This window comes from Acomys russatus, chromosome 14, assembly GCF_903995435.1.
Source record: "Acomys russatus chromosome 14, mAcoRus1.1, whole genome shotgun sequence".
NCBI lineage: Eukaryota > Metazoa > Chordata > Mammalia > Rodentia > Muridae > Acomys > Acomys russatus.
Window position 1 is genome coordinate 49282483 of NC_067150.1, and position 17637 is coordinate 49300119.

Genomic DNA, 17637 nt, shown 5'->3' on the forward strand with positions numbered 1-17637 from the left:
GCGAGATGAAGCCTGGTCTCCCAGATTCCTTCCTCAACTGTCACTTGGTGCCAGATGCTTTTCACAGCCCACAAAGCCCTTTCTAAGCACCCAAGACACACACAGCCAACCTATGGGGAATTATCCCCATTTAGTAGTTTTTAAAAAATGGACATTTCTCTGAGCTCTGGCTGTGGGCTGAGCAGGTAGCAGGAACCCTGCCTGGGTAAGCAAGCTGCTGGCAGGGTATTTGATGTTTGGCGCGGTGCGGGGAGCTGTGTTTCATGTGAGAAGAATATTCTGGGGCCTAGGGAGGGCTTAGGCCCAGACTTCAGAGCCTTAGTGACTCATCAGGCAGAGGTGGGGGCGGTGGAGAACCAAGGAAGACAGCCAGCAGATGTAGGCATCTGGCTTTGGGCAGGCTGTGTCTCAAGCATGGTCCGAGGGGAGGAGGGCTCATCAGGACTCAGTTTCCAGAGCTCCCTGGGTGTCCCTCACCTCATAAAGAAGAGGGGAGACAAAAGAGAGATGCTTTCATCTTTAGCCTCACAGCCCACCACCCACAAAGGAGAGAGAGAGAGAGAGAGAGAGAGAGAGAGAGAGAGAGAGAGAGAGAGAGAGAGAGAGACAGACAGACAGACAGACACACACACACACACACACACACACACAGGTGGGGGGGGTCTGCATCGAGCCTGATGTGGAAGCTGAGATGCCTCCAGTCCCCCACTCGCAGTCCCAGAACTGCTATTCAGTTCAGCCTCTAAAGCCCAGATATTTGCATATCTAAGAGCAAAAATAATTCTGCTGCCGGCTTAGCACCACCAAGGCTAGAGCCCCCTTTTGTCTGTTTGAGCAAGAGCTGGCTAAGGGCAGAGGGATAATTAGTCCCCTGTGGTCAGTGTCCCCCCCCCATACCCCCCTTGAAGATTTAAAGATGCAGCCTAAACACCCTCCCTCTGCTCACACTCCCACAGCCTGCGGACCACGGGACGTCTGCGTCGGCAGGAGCCGATAAATGGGCATTTTATCTGATTAAACTGGGAGTGAACTGGCTGTTCTCTATTATCTGTAGGCTTGATTGCATATTTAGCACTGTGTGTGTGTGTGTGTGTGTGTGTATGATTTTCTGGTCGGTATCGAGAGAAAATTGGATTGTACTGAGCAGCATTTAATCTGAGCACACAGGAGTACACTCTAATAGACTCACAGAGCTGGAAGCAGGCACAGGAGACAGTTGTGTCCTTAGCCCTGGACAGCAGGGCCTTCTGCATGGGGCTTTCTGTGGCCTCCTTTCCAGTCCTGTTCTGGCCCTTCCCATCTGGTGAGGAGTAGGTGGGATCACCAGAGGTGCCTGCTGGTACCTGAGCCCCTTTAGCCCTGGGAATTCCCTCCTGCCTTTGGCCCCAAGCTCCTGAAGGTGGCAGTGTGCCCTTACGCACACAAAAGAGGCTGTGGGTTGAAACTGAAATGGGCTGAGAAGAAAAGGGGGCAGGGGAAGCCAGTCTGGGAGCTGTGTCCTCCCCCAAACCCAGTATCAATTATCAGTTAGCGGCTATGGCATGGGATCCAAGAAACCTTTGGGAGCTGATGTACGGTGCATTGGTTAAGGCAGGGGACAGAACAAATTCCACAGTTGCTTGCTTCATCCCATTTGAAACTGAATGCTGAGGTATGAGGCCCCTCTCTTTCTTACTTTCATATACCTTGGCCTGTCTCTTATGTTTTCTAGGAAACTGAAGCAGCTGTCAATCCCAGCTGCGCTGGAGGGAGCAGGCAGGGTGGGGTGGGGGTAGGGAGTGGGGAGTGGGGGGGGGGAGGGAGCAGGCAGGGTGGGATGGGGGTGCTGTTGTGCATCAGGCTCCAGACTTCTGAGTCACCAAAGCCCCACACCTGAGCTTGTCAAGTCTGTTTGGTGGTCCCCAGTGGGTTACAAGACAGGGTGGTTAGGTGCCCAAACTGCACAATATCAGGTTGAAATAAAAATTGGGTTATGCCTACAAGTTTGGGGGCTGAAATTCAGTCTGTACTAACACATATGCTTGGCCTTGTATGCTTAGTATCATGAGCAGGGCGAGAGGGCTGACAGCATGCACAAAGGGACCAACCCAGTGCCCAGCAAATCTCCTCAAGCTGTCCCTGGGTCTGGTGCATGTGCCTCTTTGAGAATTGATGACTCAGCCTCAGGAGCCAATGACCTCATCTTCTCTACCGTCTTTACTGTGGATACCACACCCTTGCCTGCCCACCACCAGTTAATCAAGGACAGGATGGCCCATGGACTCGGGGCACCAGGCAGTGCTGGCTTCTTTCTGAGAGCACAGCTAGAGGCTGATTCACCTTGCCCCAGCCTCATTAACTGCGATGGAGAGGATGCTATCAAATCCAGGACCCCCACCTGTAGATTGGAGCCAGCCTGACCCAGAGAGGGGAAGGCCAGCAGGGTGACTTCCTAGCACAGGTCTCCCAAGGTTCTCCTTACCTGAGCTCTCTCTGAGGGCAATGTCTCCTGCCTGGGGTGGGGGGGGGGTCCTTGCCCTTAGTGGCTGCTCCTCCTCAGCATCCTTCAGCCAGCTCTTTCAGGCATTTGGGCCAGGTCCTGAGCTGGCCAGCCCACACTCCAGCAGCCACTCTGCCCTATACATGGAAGACTCTCTCTCTCTCTTTCCCAGAGGGCTGTGCTCTCCCTCTTTTCACAGATAGAGAAACTGAGGTCTAGGAGGGAAGGGACTAGCCTGGGATTCAAGCCTGGCAGAAGAATATGTCTTTGTCCCAGTCATGGCCTCCTCTTCCTTTTTCTTGTCTCTCTGCTGGTCTAGGGCTTCTGAACACAAGTGTCCTTTGATGGATCTTTATGTGACTGTCACATGAGGACAAGCTTCTGGAGGGAGGGGCCTGGCTGAGCCATGCTGTCTCCCCTTTCTCCTGCTCAGTGTAGAGGGTCCCATGGACATACTCATCATTAGCAAGCCGCCTGAGCAGTAGAGAGTTCTCTAGAGGCCCCAGCGCACTGCAGCCTACTCTTGTCAGTCCTGTCAGAGACCTCAGAAGGGAAGTAGGAAAGAATAATCCCTGTATTTAATGTCAGAGAGATGGGGGTGATTTCTCAAAAGTCACACAGCTCTCAACAGAAACCTGCTAGAACGGCCCCCAATTAGCGGTAGGGTTCCATGGAGTAAGGTCACAAGACCTGGCACAAAGCGGATGCTCTAAAATCTGGCTGAAATAATGAATTTCAGTTTCAGGTGGTGGAGAGAAACAGCCAGGGTACATAAAGAAGGGGAACACTTGATGTTTTCAATCCTAGTATGCATCAACCCCCTTCTTGGCTCCTTGAGCCTTGCTTACTGGTCTCAAGTCATCTCTCCCTCTTGGCCCCAGAGGTCCCTCCTTTCAACCAGCTTTCCCAAGCTGACTCATTTTTCTGTATCTCTGCAGGCTCTCCCTGGTTAATCATGGCAAAGGCTTCTCCAGGCCCCTTCTCTGCCCTGCCAGTGTCTTTAGATACAAGAGGGGGCATAAATGGCAGTTCCACAGATGTCCTAAATAACCATCCCTGGCTTAGGAGTGAACCATGAAGCTTTTTAGTATTCAGCCTTCAGAAGGATGTGTGACTTCAAGCACTGCTTGATAGCTTAGGGCAGGGGATGCTGGGCCCTTGGGTATCTAGGAGATGGTACAGTGGTTTTCGTGGGGCTTTCACCTTGGGTCAAGGCCATGAGTCTCTCGGGTCAGTTGGATCAAACTCCTCCAGTGGGCAGTAGCTTTCAAAGCAGGACAGCACCGGTTTCCACCAGTTCTAGGGGTGGAAGTTGGGAGGGAATGGGGGTGGGGGAGCTGGCCAGCAGGGGGCCTTGCTCAGCTTGCTTGCTCCCGCTCCCAGCACACACCCACTGAGAGACAATAAATCGACAAACACTTAATCTCTCTGCAAATTGAAACACAGCCGTAAATATCTGGCGCATCCCAGTAGCTGAGTTATGAGGCCCTTTTATTAATCTCTTTAGTCTCAGGTGATGGATGGAGAAGGAGAATGGCCCGCCGGAGACGCTGCGGGGAAGGGGAGGGTGAGAAACAGCGGGCAGGGGTCTGGGGACAGGCTTTAAGGAGATGGAGTCTTAGGAGGAGGCCCAGAGATTTGTGTCATTCTTTTCCATCTCAAAGGGTCCTACAGGGGCCTTTTTCAGTGCCACTGCCCACACTCTTGTTAACCGTCCCCACAGCCTCAAGAGGGAGCAAGGAGACAGTATTCCTTCCATATAACAATGAGGAGACAGAATCAGAGAGCTGGGATGGTTTCTCTAAGCTCACACCGCTCTAGAGGCAGACCAGAGGCAACCTGTTAGAGCTGTGGGTATCAGGAGGAGTTCGCAGGAGAGACAACAGACAACCTCGTGTGGGATGACGGCCTGTCTTCTCCCTTTCCAGCCTTTCCCTCTCCACTTCTCCCTTTATTCCTCTCCCTAATTCTCTCCTTACCCTCTCTCCTTCCACTTTCTTTGTTTGCCTCTCTCCCTCTGCCCTTCCCTCTTTCCTCTTTCTCTTCTCCTCCCTTACCTCCACCAGGCCACTATGTGTGTGCCTCTCTCTCCTGTCTCTCTCCTCTCTGTGTGCCTCTCCCTTTCCCTCCCTCCCTCCCTCCCTCCCTTCATTCATCTATCCCTGTATATGTGTGTCTGTGTGCATATGTGTGCTTGTGTGTTTGCATGTGTGCGTGTCCGTGTGCATGGGTATGTACGGGTGTGCATATATGTGTGCACCTGTGTTTGTGCAGTGTGAACTGAGGAAGCAAAGGGAGGCACAGGAAAGGGAAGAAGCTGTTGAGGTCTCAGCCAGCTGGGACTTTTACACGTTTGCTGCACTTATTTTTAGAACCCCTTCCTCTTGGTTCCTGGTTAGGAGGTGCAAAAATGCAGGGCCCCGAGATGACTTCCAGCCTGAAGGAGCAGGGCCACGCGGGGGGCCTTCGTAAATGCATGGTGACATGTGCCTTGAGGCCAGGGGCAGAGAACTGAGTGTTGTATGGGTGACAAGAGCAGATGGGTCAGAGTAGAGCCTGGGGTATAATCGGGATGGAGTAACAGCCATGTGGAGAAGGCAGCTTGGGCGTTGTGATCTGAAGGGCACCCAGACAGGGGTTTATTTTGGCACTGGGGTGAGCACAGTTGCCTCTTGCTCTTGGTTTCTGTCCCTCTCTGTTCTTTGGCTCTATGGCTCGTCAGGGTCTGGGTCCCCACGGAGGGGTGATAGTGGTAACAATGGAAGGTCTCCTCTCAGGGCCAGGAGATCTTCCTCTCAGCCTCTATGAGGCCAGCTCTGTGTGCCCAGCCAGCCCAAGGTTCCCAGGGTTGAGGCTCTCTGTGTGGCTAGAGTCTAGGGGAACACTGGATCTTCCTCTGGTGACTATTGCTGGTGGCCAGAGGTCTCCTGCTTAGGATACACCATCTGCCACCAGGTGGTGCTGAGGAAGCCAAGGATGGCTTTGAGCCTCTTCTCATCTGGGTGGGGCGGAGGGGGGGGGAGAGGATGAAGTCTCAGGGGACTAGGGCACATCTGCCCCAATGTCTTCCGCTGACAGAGGCAGGAAATGGGGCCCAGAGAGGGGAGTGAAGTTCAAGGTTATTTCAAGGAGCTGAGAGTGAGTGCAGGACCCAGCATGGAGCTAGGGGTGGGCAAAGCTGTGCCCTGTGGTCCTGGGCTGTTGAAGGAGACAGAAGACATGAGGGACTTGAATGAGGCAGGCCCAAAACAGAAAAATGTCCAGGCCATGGACATGGCCAGGATAGATTTGCTCAGAGAAAATAGATTGGTTGCCCTTTGGTCATGCAAAGAAGGAACAAAGGCTTCAGTTCAAGGGCAATTGCCATGTGACTACCCTCCCTTCTCAAGGCCTCACTGGTCTCTTTTGCTCCCCAAGGACAGGAAAACCCAAGAAAACAGCTCTCCCATGTTACATGCAATCAGGGAACAGGGGCATGCAGTGACAGAACTGGGCAGGTGCAGGAGAGGCCCCTCTGCGCCAGCCTGGGTAGGATGGTGTTGGCCTGGGGAGTCTGACCTGCTGGGCTGATCCTGCACTTCTTCAGCTCTGTACCTCAGGTGAAGTTGGCTGGCCTTTCTCTCCATGTGCACATGGGCCCTCTCAGGGCGAGTTGCCCTGCCACCCCTAAGAGCAGTTTAAACAGGACAAGGACAGCTAGTGCCTTACAGAGTCCTTGGGGTCAAGGATGGAGCCTTGTAGGACTCATAGACTCAGGAAAGGAAAAGAAAAGCTTGGGCTTGGGGGTGGGGCGGGGACGAAGAGATGGGAGGAGGTGGGGGAAAGGCTTTCAAAGAGAGAATGAAAGAAATGAGTTATTCCAGTGTGGGGAGCTCAGAAAAACTCCACTGAATCTTTTAACAACCCTGTCAATTATTCATCTTCTAGTATGTGGGCCCCCTAGGTTGGCCTCGGAGCTGCTGTGAGCAGGGCAGAAGGAGGGAGGGAGGGAGGGAGAGGGAGAGAGGAAGGGAGGGAGTGGGGGGGGTGATATCAGAAAGAAATGAGACTATATAAAGACAATGGCTGTGTGTATGCATGAATATGTGCAAGTATGCACACATGCGTAAGTGTGTGTGTGTGTGTGTGTGTGTGTGTGTGTGTGTGTGTGTGTGTAGGGCAATGGAAGTGAACAAGCCCTGCTTGAATCTGGCTGAAAAAGACACTGAACCCCCTATTTAAAGCCTGATGTTCCTCCTTGAAAAAGCCTTCTTAGCTCAGCTCTCCTTCTCCATCTCCTCTTCCCTTCTTTAGGAAGATTCTTTGGATCATGTCCCCCCTGTTTGTCTGTCCCTCACATGTTCAGGCATGTCTGCTCCATGTGGCTGACAGTCTATGGCCATTTTTTAATCTGAGGGGGATCTCCAGCTCTCAGGTCTCAGTTCCCTCTCTTGCCCCATGGCTGCACTGGGTGTAGGGCTGAGCACTCTTTAGGTTGGGTCATCCTAGGCTTCTGAGTAGTTGGAGATGTCCCATGAGTCTTTGTGAGTGGAACTCAGCCCCTCTGAAAACTGCACAGGACCCCATCAGCCTGCCTGCTGTGGCGCTGGCACTGGAGACATTAGCTAGCTAGCATGAGGTGGTTCAGGTGTCCATGGGCTAAGGACAAGATGCTGGCAAAGTAGGTCTTGGGAGAGTGGTCCCTTTCAGAATGTCTCAGAAGCTCAACATCTCCAAAGGGATGCATGTCCTGAGCTGCTCTCAAGGGACACAAATACTTCCCTTAGCTCTGCCTGGGGTCCTACCCCTGATCTCAGAGAGTCTACTCAGCACTGAGCTTTTGACTGCCCTGAAAAAAAAAAAAAAAGGTCCTTGAATTGACTGCATCACAGCTAGGTGTCTAGGGCTAGTAAGAAACAGCTGGGCTCAGTAGGAGTTCCAGCTGGGGTCTGTATGCTGTGAGGGGAAGGGAACATTGCCCAGAAGACCACAGGCCACAGCCCCTCTACCTGCTCCTCTGCTCCCAAAGAGCATCCTTTCCAGAGAACCACCTTCTGTGGTTCCCAAGTAGGCTCAGGAAGGAGCCAGAGATTAAAATGGATTTGAGGCTCTGGGGACCGCATGGGCGACACTAGACAGAGACTGAGGCGCCACGGAAGTCAGGTGATGCAGAGAGGCTCAGTAAAGGCCACAGGAGAGAGGGGAGGGGGCACTCATTCATCCTTGGGTCACTGCACAACAACAGCTGTGTCACAAGGCACCCTACCTCACCCACGGGCTCTGCTGCTGACGCTCCCTGACACATGTCTCAAGTCACATACCTCATGACTGCGTTACAGCTGCTCAGGTGCCTCAGGCTCCTCAGGTATCTGCTGCTATAAATCTGTGCCTGGTATCTCAGGTGTTGCGCCTTTGCTCTGTCCCACAGTCATGCCTCCCTGCCCTGGAGTGCTGGTGACGTCGTCCTACACCAGGGTCTATTGCCATGCAGTCACACTCCCGGGCTCCATGGCTGTATTCGGTTGCTTGTCATTGTGGCTCCTGGTTGCATGAGTTCATCCATTGCTATGTAATTTTCTTTGGTTGCTATGGAACAGTGACCCATGGCTGCATAGCTGCCTGTGATTGGTGTGGATTGTTGCTACCCAGTCATATTCTATTACTTGCAACTGGGCTCTGCTGGGAAGGCGTATGGCTGCGCCCTGCCCTCATCTTTCTGGCCTCTGACCTGTAGGTTTGTAGGATAGCAGCTAGGATAGATAAAGTGATCCTAGCAAGTGGCAGGGGGTGGGGCTGGGGAGAGAGCGAGGACAGAGAGAGTGTCCTTGTACTGTGTTGGGGCCTGAATCAGGCATGGGAAGATAAAGGCTGGAACCAAGAGTCAGAAGGAAAGTTCAAGGTTAGGATGGGTCTGGAGTAGCCTGGGATGGGCAGGAAAGAGGGCCAGGCCTACTGCCTTTCACAGGGTATGGAAGGTGGGTTAGCTAAGCTCAGGCCTCCGCAGCCACTCAGCATCCTTCCGATGCTACACAACGTGGGAGCCTTGAGGAGGTATCATAGTAAGTCTGGACCACTGGGACCACTAGCACCACTGGGAAAAGGCAAACAGCTCACTGTGGTGGTTATTCTTGCTCAGAAAGAGCTTTTCCTAATGGCTGGTCCTAACCTCTCAGGCTGCAGGCTAGTTTCTCTCCTTCACTTTAGTCCTTAGCATAAAGTCAGAGCTCAGAGCTGTCTACTCATATTGTGCCACCCTTCCTGACATTTAAAGACAGGGCCGCAAATGTCCGCCCGTCAGATCCATCCTGAGCTGTTTCCTCTTCCCTTTCTCCCATCAATTGTCACCCTCCATCAGTTTCATAGGTACAGTCAGCCTCCAGCCCAGCTATTCCACCCTCTTTTATGTCCCCTACTCCCATATGAGCCAGGCCCTCAGACTTGCCGCCATCAGCTCAGGCCTTACCAGAGAGCCCTGCCATTCCCAGTTGTGCAGTGGAGCTTGACACTGCTCACTCCCTGCCCATACTACATCCAGGATATTGGTGGTGGACATGAGGGGCTCATCCAGTCAGATAGTGTTGTCTGGACCTCTGCTTTCAGAGGTAGGGTGAGCTCTGCCTCCTTGGGTTGGGTAGGGCCGAGGCTTGGTTGGTTCATATGCAGGTGGTAGGGTGAGGGTAGGAGCTCACTGAAGCTCTGGTGAGAACCACTTTCCCCTTCTCTTTCCTTCCCATCCATCTGCCCTTCCCTGAAGGGGCCCTTTTCCTTTTTCTTGCCCTACCTTTTAAAAACCATCATTCTTTCTTTCCTGTACTGTTTTGGGCCAGGCTGTGTAGGTTGACAAGAACTGGCTTACTCTTGCTGTCCCGACTCTCCCAGGCTGATAGCTGTATTTTTATTTTTAAATATTTATTTATTTATTCATTTATTTATTCAGGATACAGATCTTGTTATAGATGGTTGTGAGCCACCATGTGGTTGCTGGGAATTGAACTCATGACCTTTGGAAGAGCAGCCAGTGCTCTTAACCTCTGAGCCATCTCTCCAGCCCAATAGCTGTATTTTTATTTTTAGTGCAATCAACGGCTGGTCTGAAGGTGGCTCCAGAGCCCTGCTTCTCCCACTGGGCAGAAGTGGAGTGTGTGTGCCAAGACATGTTTCTGATAATGGGAAGGTTCTGTTTGCTCTTAGGAAAGGTGGTTCATATAGATGGACATCTTGCATACACCAGGAGACAACAGCCTTTCCTAATGTCTGATAGTACGTGTCTCAGAGAGGTGCCAAGTGTCAAGGGTGGATAAGGAGACTGGTGATAGGGAAGGGCAAGTCGTCACAGAGGGAGTCCCAAGGATTGGATTGGTGGCTTTGCCTGGGGCCTTTCCTTAGGATCTTTGGAGCAGGATTTGCTTATGGGATCTGTGATGGAGGGCTGTAGGGACTCCACATATGGAGTCACTCATGGTTACTGACTGGGCTGGTGATGCTTCACTGGGGACTTCACCTGGACTGGTTTTTGGGTGTACGCTCTCCTGCTCTCCATATCAAATGACTGAGACTCAGAAGTGACCCATCCTGAGGTCAGGTCCCAACATCAAAGATACACACCCTGTGCCTGAAAATAGTGTCTTTTTTTCTTTAATGTGCATCTCAGTTGCCCCTCTTATAAGTTGCAGCTAGTCTCTTGGGGGCTTCCCATGGCCTGAGGGAGATGGTCTGAACTGGATATAACTGAGCTGGCATTACAGGGATTTCCTCATAAAGCCCATGAGAGTTCACCAAAAGGTGAAAAAACTGTGAAAGGGAGTCACAACTTCCTCTCACTAGCTCATCTTTTGGAGTAACGCACATGCAGAGTGTGCCAAAGGGGCTGCCCACTTGCCACCTGGGGAGTGATCCAGTCCCAGCAGTGGCTCTTGAGCCCCCTTCCTCATTGTGCCATCACAGCCCAAGTCCTCCATGTCCTAGGGAGAAACACTCACCACGTCACGGAAGGTCTGAGGCTCTTCTGCTGCCTGAGAGGAGTCTGAGGAGCGCAAGGACCAGGACTCACGGATGACACCCAGATTCTCATCTAGAATCTTAGGGTTCAGGGTAGGCAGTGACTTGCTGTTGTTTAGTGTCAAGAAGTTTTCTGGCCTCTAAGAGAAAATGGAGAGAGACTTTCAACTGGCCCTTCCGTGGAGCCTGCTGTACTCTTAGCTTCCTGGCACGGCTCAGGGGGCCACATATACTTGTCCTCTGTACACTCCCTGCGACCTGCCTCTTGCTCACTGGGTCCCAGCTACAGTGTCCTGCAGTTTCTACAACAAGCCAAGTGATTCCCTGCCTCAGGACCTTTGCATCTGCTTCCTTCTCTACTCAGAGAGCCTTATATAACTGTCCTCTTGTTATCATTTGGGGTGCGCCCACATATAATCATTTTAGAGAAGCCTTGCCCTTTGACACAGAGTCCCCCCCCACTCCAAAGTAAACCCGTTACTCATAGCATACCATTCTATAGCATTCTCAGCACTTCCTGAAAATAATTCAAATCTTAGGTTTACTTATTGACTCTCTGTCTTCTCTCAGCATCCACACCAAGATTATCCCTAGTGTCTTGCTCACTGTAGGCGCTCAATAAGTATCCCATTGTTGGTCTCCATACCTGCTATAGTGATAACTTCTAAAATGCCCATCCTTTTGACTCCCTTTCCCCTCTCTCCTCTATCATCACTCAGTTCGAACACCCCCTTAGAGTCTCTTGGTGCACTTTGGTGAGCCTTTATTCATGACCTTTTCTCTTCCTCCTCACCCTTTCCTGGGGAGCCAGATACCTCTGCCCTCCCTTGATCAAGAGTTTTCCGGGTTCTTCTAGCCCAGCATTGGCTACCCGTGCTTTCGCATTGTTCAATGGCTCTAGGCTTGTTTGCTATTTTTGTTTTTCCTAACAAAGTTCCTTGGACTTAAGGGTATGGGTCAGTGGGTTTCTGTGAAGTTAGTCACTTTGGCAAAATGGCTCCATAGGTAAAGGTGTTTGCTGCCAAGCCTGAAGATGTGAGCTTGATGGTTGGAACCCATGGTGGAAATTGAGAGTCATCCCTGGGAGTTGTTCCTTGACCCCCACACATGCACCATGGCACATGTGGGCATGTGCACACACATATGCAAGATAAATGAACGTACATTTTTTTTAAATAAAGAAAAACTAGTTTGAAACCCATTGTTAGTTCTACCACCTCGCCATTGTTTGAAGCATCACAGTCCCGGGGTCCGCAGAGGCCTCAAAGGTAACCTGGTCTCATTCTGCATTAGATGTTGGAACCCTCCTCAGCCTCAGTGTAGACATATTTACTTACTAGGTGGTGTTTTGCTAGAAGCAAACAGAGCCACAGGCACAGTTCCAAACAGGAGGGACATGCTCAGGGCTCTGGGTACCCTAGTGCTTGCCTCTAAACCACTGGAGTGAGAAAGGTGTGGGTGGACCTCACTCAGTGGACACTACACAAAACAACACACCTGGACTAGATATGTTGAGAGGAGGATCCTGCATTGAACACTGAGGTGTTTGTAGTGATTTCTTTCTTTCTTTCTTTCTTTCTTTCTTTCTTTCTTTCTTTCTTTCTTTCCTCGAGACAGGGTCTCTCTGTGTAGCCTTAGCTGTCCTGGACTCTCTTTGTAGACCAGGCTGGCCTCGAACTCACAGCAATCCGCCTGCCTCTGCCTCCCGAGTGCTGGGATTAAAGGCACCACCATGCCTGGCTTTGCAGTGATTTCTTTCTGGGCTACGCAATGTAGGGTTCAGAAATACACTAACACACAGCTTTTACGTGTCTGTGTCAAAAAATTAGGGGTCACACACACGCGCTCATGGAATAACCTGTGATACTCTAGGCCCCAATTCTCCCTCTTTTGGATGGGCATAAAATAGATAAGTTCCTAAGAGAAACATCTATGAATACTCTTGGAATGAAAGAGGGATGCATTTGGTGATCCAAGGCTGACTTCAGCAGGCCATTGGCTGCATGTCCTAGTCAAAGCTTCTGGAGTTTTAAACCTGTGATTGCCAGCCCAGCTTTCTGCCTCATCTGCTCCTGATTGAAGAGGGGCAGGATTCACTTAGCTGTTTCACAAATGACATAGAGTCTTCTGTGCTCTGGAAGTGCCCAGTGCAGCATCCGAGTCACACAGTTTGGGGTCTTCTAAATGAGTGTTTGAATGAGGGAAGGTACCACATTTCTACTCAGAAATCTTGAACACTTGGGGATGGCGAGTTGATTCAGAGGTTAAGAGCACTGGCTGTTCTTCCAGAGGACCTGGGTTCTAGTCCTGATTCCCAGTACCCACATGGAGGCCTGCAGCCACCTGTAATCCTAGTTCCGGGCATCTGGTGCCCTTTTCAAACTACTATGAACACAAGGCATGCATATGGTACACAGGAATATATGTGGGCAAAATATTCATACACATAAAGTAAAACAAATCTCTAAAAAAGTGCTGAGCATCAGACTGCAAAGGGATAACTATGAAATGCTTGTTGGATGAAATGATAGGTTGGGGGGAGGCATAGGAAAGTCAGGACAACTAGCCGGGGCAAAGACCATGTCCCTGGTGACCAGGTGGCCCAAGCTCCAGTGAGATGCTGATTCAGGACCTATAATGACATTTCTCCTCATTTCCAGGCAGAAAGCCAATCTCAATGCCCTGGATTTCATAGACTGCCATCTAATCCAGTTAGAGGAGGAAGTAGGAGTAATGAAATCAAAAGAGGTCTCCAGAGGTGACCCAGTCATTACAGAAAGCAAGGACAATTGCTGAGGGAGTCACCTCCCCCACTGCCTGTCTCCATGCTGCCCGCCCATCCTGGATGGTCTCAGGACCAGCCTGGCCAACTCAGTGGTGTGGAATTGGTGCTTTAGGGCCAGAGTCACACACCCACCAGATATTTTCAGACAGATTCTGATACTACGTACACACTCCTTAAATTTCATAAAAAGATAAATTAAAAATGGGACTCTTGGTCCAGACAATGGATTCATCCCACTAGTCTCTGCTAGGCAGGGGAGTATTCTGAGGAGGAGGGAGGGCAGGCAGAGTAGGAGGGGGCAGGCTGCTGGAGGGCTGGAGAGAGCAAAGCCTTGCGGATGAACTGCCTATTCAGGCCTTGTCTGGCTTTTCTCACTCTATTCTTTTCTGTCTGCTCACCCCACAAGCTTGTTTATTTGCCTTTCTATTTGCGCAGGCCTGCTGGGGGCAGCACGGGGCTGACAAGTGGCCCCTCAGTCTGTAGCTCCGTGGTGGCAGCAGATCTTGCTTCATTAAGGCTGTAATTGGGGGGGGGCTGACTTTGAAAGCTCAAAGAGATGCATAGACATGCACTCAACCCAGTCTCTGTGCTGGGCCAGCTGCTGCATAGCACGTGAGAAATATGGTGGGAGAAGATGTCCAGCAGGCACTCTTAGCAGCAGAGTGGGGTCTACTGAGACAGACTAGGCCAATGGCATTCCAAGCTGGCAGCATCTTAGGTCACCTGTCTCCCCTCCCTCCTCTCAACACCTCTGCTGCCCTCCTCCTTACTCCATCCCCCTAGATCCCTGGTCATGCAAAATGCAACAGCTCCTGCTTGCCCCAGCAATTACAAAGCAACCCTGCTGCAGCTGCTGTCCGCGGTGCTGAAAGTGCCTGCCTTCCGGCCAGCCAGCCTCTCGCCCCGCCTTGAGCTTTGTTGGTGGGGAACTCGGGCTCTTAATTCAATTAGCTGGCCCTGAACCCTCCCCAGGGAGCCTGGAGCGGAAACTGACAAATTCTGTTTAACAAAGACATTTGTCCCCCCCAACCCCGGGTCCCCCCCTGCCCTGCCAGGCTTAGGACTCTGCTCTCCTATATTCCGCTCATTAGGTATCTAACAAAGTGCGTCCCAAGAAATCTGCTTCCAATCGCTAGTAATTCAGGAGGCCTGATACAATTTTCTCCCTGATAAGGGTGGCTCGCCCGCTGGCAAGCGCCATAATGAGCCCTGTGCAGTAGCTCCCTGATCAGTCGCTGTTTTGTCATTTCCTGTGGCTGCAGTTGTAGGTTCTTATCTCTTCAGCTGTAGGCGAGGCTCAGACAGCAGGCCCCTTCAAGAGGGCTTTGCCTCCCATGAATATGGCCAGCCTCATTTGTGGCGTCCTGAGGGCTGTTGCAGCTGGGGCAGGTTTGAGCATGAGTCGCTCTCCCAGCCAAGAAGGGCCCATGTGTTAATAAACACTCAATGGAACCATAATATGTCCCTCAGAAAACGGTGTCAGAGGGTTAATCCAAAAGCAGGGGGTTAGGAACGGAGGTGGAGGGATAAAGATATCACTTTAAAAATTCTGCTGGGGTGTTAGGATTAAATAGAGCCCTGCCTGTGGCTTAGAGGGCTCATTCCCTTTTGTGGACCAGAAATCATCTTTACCTACATATCATTAGCCCATGTTCACATCTGGACAGAACCACATCCAACTGGTGCTCAAGGATTTTCTATAGTTGCCCATCACTTTTTGGCAAAGCCCAACAACTTGTGTCTTGGCACCCAATCCTTCCACAATCTGTCCCTCCCTCCCCCCCCCCCCCCCCCCCCTGCACACACACACATACATACAAGTCCAGGGTCACTGCTCACTACAGCATCCATATGCCCCACAAGCTTTAGGTCACCTTACACCTCCGCTTTCCCAATTCCCAAGCCACTATCTGAAGCATAACTCAAACCATGCCTCAGACTCAGTGACAGACACATCTCCTGGCCTTAGGAGCACAGGCAGTGGTAATCTGTAGGAAGGCTTTATTGCCAGGTACAGGTTAGGGCACAAATAAGTAGCTAATGAAGTCATACATGTGTGATCTTGGCTGGGAGGACTAGGCTGGAGTGGTTTAGTCTTGAGTTGGGAGAGCATCCCTAGGCCAGCTCCCCACCTCTCTTTTCTAGAAGCTTCCACTCCTTCTATTCCTTCCTTTCCTCACATGTCTTCAACCAACAACCAACAAAGGAGGAAAGCAGCACAGAGGAAGTTCCAGACCTCCGGGTTCCTCAGCCTTCCCAGCATCCTGACTTAGAACATTGTTTCTTGAAAGGCATTGCAGGCTCACACTCTCAAGGCAACGATGACCCTGAGGTGGTGAGAAAATAGAGATGAGCCTGCATCAGGCCTCCTGAGTTCCTTGCACCTGGAAGCAGCCTGGATCTTGGTCTCAGACCCAGAAGCAGATCTTCATGTGTCCGTTTCTCCCATAGCCCCAGCTCTAGTTAGAGGATATAGGGAAATTTAGCAAATTGGACCTCTGGAGAGGTAATCACCTTTTCATTTCTTCATTCTGTGAAAATCTTCTGTGAGTGCTGAGAGAGAAACTGCTCAGTAGGTAAAGGTGCTTGCTGCCAAGTCTGATAACCTGAATCTGATCCCCACCAAGTCTGACAACCTGAGTCTGATCCCCACCAAGTCTGACAACCTGAGTCTGATCCCCAGGCCCCACGTAATAGGAGGAGAGAAAGGAAAGAGCAGACACCTGTAAATTGTCCTCTAACTTCCACATGCATGCTATGGAACACACATACATACATACATACATACATACATACATACATACATACATATACACACACACACATACACACACACACACACACACACACACACACACACACACACACACACACACACACTGTAAGGTGGAAATTGCTGTGAAAACAAATGCGATGCCGGTGATGTTTATCTTCAGCACTTGACAAGGCCTTTTGATGTCTGCATAGCAGAAAGCTGCCGAAGCAGCTGTCATGAGGGGCAGGTGCTGAGTGATGGATTAGTGAGGTTACAGCATTCCCCTATCCCAATGCCCTTCCTCCATCTCTGAACTCAGTATGCTTATCAGCAGTTCTGGTGAGCAGTGCTCAGAGCTCCCTTCCTGGGCGCTTACAGGACTCTGGTCTGGGTCCCAGCACAGGCCCTCACTCCCTCATCAGCACCTGTTACCTTCCTGAGTACAAAGGATTACAACTCCCTCTACATATGAGGAAAGGAAAGCGCAGAGAAGTTCGAGGGTCCAAACTCAGGACTGAAGACTCAGGACTAAATATGCATTGTGTGTGTGTCACAGACTGAGTGTCTTGACTATAATCATGGGTGACCTGGACCCTGAGGTAGCAGACAGTTAGAACTCTCCCTGTGTTGTAAAATCAACATCTGAAGTGACCTTAAGCCTAGAAAATGGCATGATATGAAAATGAAACACCGTAAACATATTTTAGCATGCCTAAGTCTGAAAAAGCAGAAATACCAGGTGATGGAGGGCTGCCCTACTCAGGTGCCACAGACTGGATGCCATGTCTTAGTGGCCCTCACTGCCTAGGAAGGATTCAGACACAGAAGACTCGGGTGAACAAAAGGGGAATGTGTTTAGAAAAGCAGTGATGGTCTTGTGCTGCCCAGTAGTGGCAATGGTGTTGTACTGTCTTGGAGGACATTTTAAAAGAAGAATGGTCAAGAATGGATAAACAGGAGTATGGGAGTCAGAAGTGACATGTGTGAGGAGCCCAGCAAGAGGGAATGGCTGACTCAGGCTGGGGAGAGTAAATGAAATCCCAGCCCACAGGAAGCTGAAACAGGAGGATCATAAGTTCGAGGCCAGCTGAACACTATTTCAAAAAAGGGAGGCAACAGATGCCAGGAGGCCTGACATGAACAAGGAGCTGGGATCCCTGGAGACAGACTCAGGAAGGAGAAGACAGGCCAGTGGGAGGAAACAAAAGACAGGAAGGAAGAAGCTTTCAAGGATCTGTAGAGGGTAGAGAGGGATCATGAGAAGCAAGCTAGTAGTGTGTGTGTGTGTGTGTGTGTGTGTGTGTGTGTGTGTGTGTGTGTGTGTGTTTTAGGAGAAATACTAGACTCCCTTGTTTCTGAGGTAGGCTGTATGGGAAGAATGCGATGGTAGAAAAGAGACTGTGGTGTCCATGCTGTCCTCAGAGCACATCACATCCTGAAGGCAACTTAGGAGTGGTGAAAAGCAGATAGGAACCTTGGAAGATGAGGTGATGAGCCCTGCTTCACACCTTGCACCTGTGACCCAAGGGCCAGAGTGACCCTGGGGAAACCCAGGCTTTCTTTTATCACCCACACCTGCCCCTTACTTCTTCGCCTTGGATTGGAGGACCCTGCAGATTGGACCTGAGCTGCTGAGGGAAG

General features: G+C 51.0%; 1 protein-coding gene across 1 annotated transcript in view; it reads right to left on the minus strand.

Annotated features, from left to right (window-relative positions):
* Nucleotides 1-17637, minus strand: part of Ccdc33 (coiled-coil domain containing 33) — a 110903-nt gene that overhangs the window by 20187 nt on the left and 73079 nt on the right. The window contains exon 13 of the mRNA XM_051156554.1: nt 10438-10596. Coding sequence (XP_051012511.1) covers nt 10438-10596 — 159 coding nt within the window. The remainder of the gene's footprint in view (nt 1-10437; nt 10597-17637) is intronic.